Source organism: Lipotes vexillifer, unplaced genomic scaffold (assembly GCF_000442215.2).
Source record: "Lipotes vexillifer unplaced genomic scaffold, Lipotes_vexillifer_v1.1 scaffold1312, whole genome shotgun sequence".
NCBI classification, from domain to species: Eukaryota; Metazoa; Chordata; class Mammalia; order Artiodactyla; family Lipotidae; genus Lipotes; species Lipotes vexillifer.
In genome coordinates this window covers 893,726-902,417 of record NW_006786207.1, presented here as the reverse complement: position 1 = coordinate 902,417, position 8,692 = coordinate 893,726, and the positions used below count along the sequence as shown (strand labels likewise).

Sequence of the window (8,692 nt, the reverse complement as noted above, 5' to 3'; positions counted from 1 at the left end):
CATCCCACATGCCGCGGAGCGGCTGGGCCCGTGAGCCATGGCCGCTGAGCCTGCGCGTCCAGAGCCTGTGCTCCGCAATGGAAGGGGCCACAGCGGTGAGAGGCCCGCGTACCGCAAAGAAAAAAAAAAAAAAAAAAAAAAAAAAAAAAAAAAAAACGTGACATATTCACATCCTTTCTCACACTTAAAAACTTCCTCAAAAGTTTTTAATTTTTACATTAGAGTTTTTCATATTTGATCCCAGCCAAAAATAACTCCTTTGCATAATAGTGGGAAAGAAAAGCATACGAAAGGCACATTTCACACCTGAATGACGGCAGACGTTGATCCTGAAGCCATCCAACGGGAGAGGTGGCCCAAAGAATAGTCACTGGACTTACGCTTAAAGAAAGAAGTTGCTATTTTAAGTACTTTCAATGCCTTTTCCCAGGCATGGGATATGCTGGATTGGGTTTTGCGTTACTCCTGCTTTCCCAGAACAATACGCTGCTCCCCACTCCAGAGCGAGCGAGCAGTGTGGGTGCCCGTGGTCTTCGGGCTCGTCCTCTGAGAAAGGAAGTGCAGGAGTGGAATTCAATGCAGAAAAGGCTGGAGACAGCCTCATGCCTGAGACGTTTCTGATGTGCCCCCAGGGAGGGACCCCCGGCACACCATGGGGGCGAATGACAGGGCTGGGCAGAAAGGTCCCATCCTTCCCCCTTTAGAAATGTGTATGGCTCTTCTTTTCCTTCCCCTTCCTGTCTCTTTTTCACTTCGTCCCTTTTAAGGAGGTTAAAGGTCTGGCCAACTCTCAGCTGGGAGTCCTCTGGGTCTCCTGGTCTGACACCAGCCAGGGGCAGCAAGGGGGTTAAAGGGGCTTCAGGCCAGCGCTGCTCCAAGCCATGCTGTCTCAGTAAGGAGCATCTGGGTTGCCCCAGTCTGGGGTAAGTGCCTACATCAGCAGCTTCGGGTGTTTTACCAACATCGCTAATGACTCCGAATCTGATGGCAGCTCTGGTGCCTCTCTGAAGAGTGCCTGTGTGCACACCCAGCTCTGTCCCCTCCTTGATGGGAGAGGGCTATGGACCCCAGGTGGACGCTCTGGTGGGTGGACGCTCACTCGCATTTCCTCCCTGCTTCCTTCTGAGGGGGAAGGTTGCACCTTTGCACGTGATGTTGATGCCCTGAACCAGACGTAGGTCTGGTTGGAAGAGGGGCACTTCCACAGCAGCCAGCCAGTTAGAGGAACGTATGAGGGCACATCCCGAGAGATCATTTCCTCCCAAGGTCTCGTGCTGGAGATCTGTCATCAGTGCCCATCATCCTCACGTCTCACTCTTCCAGGCTCACAAAGCAAAAGGCCAATGCTCTCCGCTCAATAAGGCAGCCTTCAGAAAAACCAACCACTCTGCATCAGTCAGGAGAAAAAAACCAAACCAGCAAAACCAAACCAAATCATTTTATTGTGTAGTTTCCTACTACCAGAAGATTACTAAAAATATAAATATAAAATCTCTAGAAAACACTTGGAATAGCTCTGTAATATTGTTCTTTCCCCAAACTGGGGCCAACCTCTTTGTCCTTTAAACGTTGATGGACTACATGGATGCCTTCATATCACCCACATTCGTTAACACAGATACATTTCTCTCCATGCAGGGGAATATGCCACCTTCCTGCCAAGTTCTGGAAACTCACCTTGCATCTATCAGGGTAAAACTATTGCTGAATATGGGGATACAGGACAGTGGGTAACAGGGAGAGAAAAAAACTCTGTGGCCCCAGCTTCCTTCTGTGGACACAGAAGACAGGCCCTTCATTTCTCCTCAGTACCCTGTCCTTGAGCAGACTGGGCCACCCGAGGGTCAAGCTTCCAGAGAAGTTGGATTCACCATGAGGGGTGTGTCAGGGGGGTGTGACTGCCATGCTGCAGTCATGGGCAGGTCAGGTTGTTGACATGGACATGGGAAGTCAAGTGGGGCTTTGCATAGAGGGCTGGCCTGAGCCGGGGTCCTCAGCAGGATAGAAGTCGCTGTTCCTACTGGCCTCTAGGCAACACTTAGCCCTAGCACCAGGCACTCTCTGTCACATCTAGGACCTGATTTTAGCCTCAGGGAGCTCCTCTACCCCGGTAGCAGCATCACCCCTCCTGTAGAAGGATGGCTGAGATGGAGATCAGAGAGAGGCCACCCAGACATTGAAGCAGGGTCCCACAGCTCCTTGTTTGGTACTAGACACGAGTCCAAGGAGCACTGGGACCACCCTGGCCATGGTCCTGGGACAGCCTGATAGGATCCCTGGGCTAACCCTGGGTCTGAGGGCCAGGACCTCAGCAGCGGCTGGGTGTGGAGCGGAGAGCAGGGCGATTAAGCCAGCCCGGACCTGCCACCTCTGCACCTATGGCTACAATAACACCCAGCCAGAGCCACCCTGGTCTCTGGGAGAGGAGTAGCCCCAGAGTGCAGGAACCTGGTAAGTTTCCCCTCAGAGAAGCAAACCGAGCTTCTGGGATGGAAGCACAGATGAGAGTGGGCTAGCTGCCAGCACAGGGGTTTAGTTCTCTGCCCCCAGCTCTGTGTTTTGTGCAGAACCCCAAGCCATTGTGGGAAAACTCACGGGCCCCCAAATGCTAGTCCTGAGAACTTCTGAGCATCAGGGTCAGGTATCAACATCTTTGTGATATTCCTAGAGGAAGTCAGGATCGACTCAATTCAGTAACAGCCTTCCTCACTTCACCAAGGCCTGCAAGGTGCCTGGCGTGCCTGGACCCTCCTGAGGAAGATGAGACAAAGCTTCACTCTGAGAACGCAGGGTAGGAGAAAAGGCGGCGGGAGAGCTGTGGCAAGGCCCCCGGCTGCAGAAGCAAGGAAGCGGGAAGGGCACCTGCATCCCGGTGGTCCCCCAAGGCTCCCGGGTCTGCAGGAGTTAGCTTGGACATTTTATAAGGCAGAGGTGGTTCCTGGGGAGCAGGAACTGGGTGATGAGATGAAGTGGGCAGTGAGCTCTGGGGCACCCAGAGTGGGAAGCCGAACAAAGAATAGAAAAGGGGAGGCGGCAGGAGTCACAGAAGGAGAACTGAACAGCCCACTCTGGCCAGATGTGCCACTCCCAGCCTTCTCCCAGGGACCCAGCTACCTTGCTCAGAGAAAGGCATGTTCTCGTCTTGCTGCAAAGACCCCCAGGGTTGGGATCACCACCCCCCCCATAGGGTCTCTTGGCCACAGGAAAACAGCATGACAGGACCCCTGGTGGGAGACAGGAACACAGACGTGGGTTAACCCAGGAGGGCAGAACCAGTGGGGCTGTGTGAATTGTCAGTCCTTCACAGAGACCCCAGAGGCAGGCAGGTAGACAGCACCTTCTGTACGAGAGCGGAGTGCCTCCTACTTAAGCGTGGCCTGCTCCACAGTTCCTACCACATCCCAACCTCTCACACTTCTCACCTTGCTTCCTGCACTTACCACGCCTAGACCCTAGAACTATATCACATCACGCTGTGGAAACCCCGAAAAGCTGCTCTGAGCCCTTACGACTACTCTTTCCCCATCCCGTTTTCACTGCCTTCCCCACTACTGCTCTGGGTTCTCTCGGGACCAGCTCCCTGGACGCCAGGTTCCTGGGCCCTCCCCGCCAAACAAAATCAGAACTTGCTCTGCTGCTTCTGCCAGGGCCTGCCTAGCCCTGTCTTCATGCACAGCAAGGGAAGCCCGGGTCTATTCTTCTGTGCAGGGAGCCCGAGCGTAGCTGGCTGCATCATCTTGCCCAGTGCCTCTCCACACTCCCATGCTGGGCAGGCGCTCTCGGTGGCTGGCTCCGTGCCCTGCCTCAGGCTAGATGAGCCACACCCTGTGAACCCGGGGTGTCGACAAGGCTGCCCGGGGTCTCAGGTCCGGTAAGCATTGCCCCCGGCTTGCATCCACACGGGCAGAGGCGAGGTAACAACCCAAGGCCTGTGCTGTCTTGGGGCCAGGAGGAGCTGTGGCTGGGCTGTGCTCAGGGTGTGCGGCTTTCTGGGCCTGGGCCCATCATCGAGCCAAACCCGTCATCCCTCATCCAGCCTGATTCCCCCGGAGGCAGGAGGCCTCTGGCCCCCAGGGAGGAGAAGGAAGGAACCAGGAGGGCATGGGAGGAAGAAGAGCCAGGCAGAGAGGATACCCTTCATCCTGGGCTGCTGGCCTTGCAGGTCAGTGGGAAGCCAGGGCAACTCGGAGCAGAGGCGCCCTAGTATCCAAGGGCTGCAGCCAGCACACCAAGGAGCGGGGATGGCACCCGAGTCCTTTTGCCATTCCACGGACGGACTCTTGAACTAGGACTACACATGGACTTGTGGCCCTGCAGCAGCCCGTGTGGAAGAGTCGGCTCTGCTGAGCCTTGTGCAAAAGCAGGACAAACAGCGGGGTGGAGCTGGGGCAAGGGCCAGCGTGCACGGTGGAGAAGCGAGCAGAGGGGAGGGGCTCTCAGCAGGAGCAGAAGCAGATCTACTCAAAGGACAGCAGGTCTGGGTGAGGGCCCTCCATGTCAGGGCTGGAGGTCCGTGCCCGAGGAGGCGGGCTGCTGTCCTCCAGAGGCTCAGCCAGGCTGATGGGGCTCAGGCTGAGTTTGAGGCCATTTCTCTCGATGAGGCCAGGGGAGGAGGCCCTTCGGCACTCAGTCACCTTTAGCTTCGGTTCGTCCTGGTTGTCCTTGTGGATTAGGTCAGGTACCGACAGGGAAACCTCTCCATTGGGCAGAGCCTCGCCCCTGTCCGCCATTTCCATGATGGCCTCTGGCTGTGAAGCATCTGCTGGGCTGGGCTGGGCAGTGGGAGGGGAGTCCTGGGGCTGCCCAGGTGACAGCTCTGTCCCATACTCCAGACTGCTTAGGACTGGCTGCGATGAAATCAGCATGTCCTGGGTGGTCTTCAGGGCCCGAGGGGTTCGCTTCCTGGTGGTAGGAGGCGGGGGATCCAGCCGAGGGAATGCTTCTTGCAGGGCTGACCTATAAGGTTGGTGACATGAGCTGACATAAGGCTGGCGAGACACCATGCTGCACTTTCCACTCACCCACCCGGGAAGTGCTTTTCACTCTGGGCTCTCGTTCTTGGTTTAGCGTGCGAGTCTCGGCAGTTTGAGCACAAAAGGCTTTGGGCCTGTCACATCCTCACTCGGTGTTCACAACAGCACAAAGTGTTAACACTGCGACCACTGGTGAACCGCGTCACGTCAGAACCTACACAATAGCCCTGAAAAGTGCATCACCACTTGGGGAGTGTAGGTGTCTAAAACAAGGTTGGACACGGGAGGGCTGCCAAAGCAGGCTCCCCTCTCCCCTGACCAGTGGGTTCTGCCAGACGCCGGCTTCTCCACTACCAACAGTCAGGGCAGCACTTCTCAGGTGTGGCTGGGTGTCGGAATCCCCCCGGGGAGCTTCTGGCAATACCTGGGTTTGAATCCAGCTCTGCCAATTACTAACTTTGTAACCTTAAGCTCCTCACGTTACCTCTCTGAACCTGCTTTACCTGCAAAATGGAAATAATATAATTCATCTCAGAGGGCTGTTTCAGGGTTAGGTAAAATAATGCAGCTGAAGCATAGCACAGTGCTAGGAAATGATGGGCACGCTGTAAACTTCAGCCACGGTGGGAGAGTTGAAGCCGGCTCCCACAAACATGGCCCGATCCTTCAGCTGTTATGTGACAACCTCCGTCCCTACCCCAAGGCCATTCTCCCCTCTAGACACTACAGTTTGTCGCAGGCCTCTTCCAGTGGGTCCAGACCCGTAAAGATGTCAGGGCGGGAGGGAGAGATGCACTCACCTTCCGTCATCCACATCAGCCCCGCCGGCCAGCTGGGCCCCTGCAGTCTTGTTGACCTCCATCGTGCCCACGCTGCCCAGGCTCGAGGGCTCTTTTCTCCGCAGGAAGTCGTTAACTTTGGCCCCCATGGCTTTGCCCAGGTTCTTGAGGTGCTGGCTGCTGCCCACCCAGAGTCCAGGCCCTCCGGCCTCCACAGATCCCAGGGCGGCAGAGCTGGGGGCCGCGGGCCTGGACACGTGGGGGAAGGAGCGGCTTGACTGGAGCTTTGGAGTGAGGGCTGTGTTCAAGTTCTCAAACATGCTGTGGTCAACTACAAACAAAGAGGGAAAGACAAGAGAGCCGGTGAGGTGAGGGGAGGGGGGGCTTCGACCCCATCACTTTTGATCTTCTCCTTATACCACACCCACAACTTGTAACTTCATGAGGCTTTGGAAATAGTCAAGAGAGAGGCAGCAAACACACTCTTGAACCTTCCTATCCAGTTGTTCTGATGGGATGTGGGACCAGAAATTCTAGTTCTGCCTCACCCAGGTTAATCAGTGATGAACTCTAGCCACAAAAAAGCTAACTTATCCCTTTAAACGTGCCTCCTTGACTCATGGCTTAACCCCTTACCTTGGGGTCACCAGGCCCTTTGAAGTAAAGACAAACAAGGATGAAGCAATGAGATGTGACATTTTTACACTGCCATGAGCACATGTGGAGCTCTCAGACTCAGGCGCTGGGGTAGAAGCTGGTGGAGGGATGGCAAGTGTGAGGCTTGGAGTTGGAAGCTCCCTGCTAAAAAGCCACATGTGTAGCACGTTTTCTCCATGAAAAATGCTCACTTCTCTTGGGGGTGGAACTTGGGAGAATGGGACAGCTGCATGCAGAGAGATGCCAAGTGGTGGTTCAGAACCAGTTCACGCCAAATGGACAAAGCACTTGGTGCCAAGGAAGCAGGAGGAAGCTGACAAACGCCAGCTCACTTAATCCTCACAAGCTAGTAAGGTGGGGCATGGTAAGATTTCTCTTTATAGAGGAAGAAGACGGGGCTCAGAGTAATGAACTGCTGGGCCCGAGGTCACAGCCCAATTACTGGCACGGTGAGAACTAGAACCCCGGTTTTCTCACCTAAAGCTCAGGGCTCTTGCCACTACTTTTCCTGCTTTGCATGGAATAACTGCCTAAATATGCCTTGTGCACAGTCTGCCTCTCAGGGATCTCTGCTCGGCTGGAAAGATTAACTCAAAGGGCTGGGAGGAGACCCACTGGGTTGTAAACACTCGCAGGGCAGAAGCCATGTCTCACCCATCTTTGTGTCTCTAACAGCTAGCCTGGGTGTGGCACACAGTAGGTGCTCAATAAATATCCTGAAATGCCAAACCCATTTGCAGATAGAGAATCGTGGAGACCGAGACCACAGTAGCTCTGAGGTCTGTAGTTGGAATGGCTAGAGCTCAGGGCTCTAAGCCGCACTGTCCACACACTTGCACAGAGGCAGCCTCTCCCCACCAGGAAATCCAGCTCAGGCCTCAGTGCGGCCAGACCCACTCTGGGGCCTTGGAAGCAGGCTTGAGGTTGCTGTCCTTACCGGCTACTCCAGATATTTTGTCAGTCTCAGAGGAAGAGAGCGATTTGGCCATAGGCTCTGCTCCTTGTCAATACCTCTGCTAATAGGTGTTGCTAATACCTGCCGAGCCTTCCTAAGAGTAACTGAGGTTAGGGTATACATTTTCTTCCGTTGAACTTCTGCATAAAGCAATTCTCTGCCCTGCACTGCTGAGTCCTGGGCACTGGGGAGCATTTCTCTTTATTGTGGTTTTATGCAGAGATATCCCTTCTGAGCCAACTACCTCAATAAGCCATATGCTAAGGGTCTTCGGGCAGCAGGAGGAAGCTGTGGGAGGAGGGGAGATCTCCCCCTGTGATGAACCCCCCAGTCTTCACCTCTGTAACTGCCCCTAACCCACGTGCAAGAAAAGCACCACTGCAGGGGACATGCTGGGAACTCGATTAGAGCATCCCTGGGACATGGGGCACAGAGCTGACTGGTTCAGGCTGGCTGGGTTCCAGATGTAGACCCACCACACTAGGAGGTGATCCCGGCCCACCCCACAACAGGGGTATCAACCCTTGAGTCTTCTCCTGAGAGTATAAATCTTGCCATGTCATCCACTTTTGCATAATTTACCTATCATGTCCCATATCCTTCTAATTTTTCTTTAATCGTGAACTCTGCAAACTAGCAGAGAAGCCTTTGGAAACTAAAGCATTTAATGATTTCCCCCCAAACCAGAAAGTATCGGGGCCACCATGAAACTAGAGCAAATGTTCAAGAGATATATGCCAGGGAAGGAGGCCAATCCCCACCACTTGCGGGCTCGTCACATAGTTCTGTGGCTGTTTCCTTACTGGTTTAATGTGAATTTTCAGAGCAGACACATTCACTTCTAAAAGTGTAAGTACCAAAAACACCTGGCAAAGTGACTTGTAAATTGTGAGCCCCTTCGATTATAATTATTGAAGAAACACATTCTAAAAAACATAAATAACTTTTGGGTTAAGCACCATTTTAGATCTCCTGTACGTCTTGTTTCTCTACCCTTCAGGATGTATACACTGAATTTTTAAGTAATTTAAAGATAGCTCATCATATACTCTCTTCATAATTCTCTTAAGTCTTCTGGTAAATACATCTTGTCTTTAATAATAAAATAAGTCCCTTGATGGGAAGAAGCATCTTCAGTGACATTTTTTGTCTATAATGCTCAGCACAGGGCCTTGCACAACAGTAGGCGTTTAATAAATTGATTGCATTGACTTTTGACATGAATACTTAAAACTGACTGCATCATGGGCTAACATCGTAGAGAAGCTGTTCCCCAAGCCTTCTTCCATTTACAAAAGACACTCAAAACCCCCTCCTCCGGGAGCGGT

At 53.5% G+C, this 8,692-nt stretch overlaps 1 protein-coding gene across 2 annotated transcripts in view; it reads right to left on the bottom strand.

Annotated features, from left to right (window-relative positions):
* Nucleotides 1–4,435: 4,435 nt before the first annotated feature.
* The window catches only part of NOS1AP (nitric oxide synthase 1 adaptor protein), a 314,198-nt gene continuing 309,941 nt past the window's right edge, over nucleotides 4,436–8,692 (bottom strand). The window contains exons 2-3 of one of the 2 annotated variants that reach the window (XM_007458423.1): nucleotides 5,774–6,083; nucleotides 4,436–4,956 (exon numbers count right to left, since the gene is read on the bottom strand). In XM_007458423.1, the coding sequence (XP_007458485.1) occupies nucleotides 4,458–4,956; nucleotides 5,774–6,072 (798 nt within the window). In that variant the 5' untranslated portion in view covers nucleotides 6,073–6,083 and the 3' untranslated portion in view covers nucleotides 4,436–4,457. The remainder of the gene's footprint in view (nucleotides 4,957–5,773; nucleotides 6,084–8,692) is intronic. The other variant, XM_007458419.1, reaches the window with a different exon arrangement.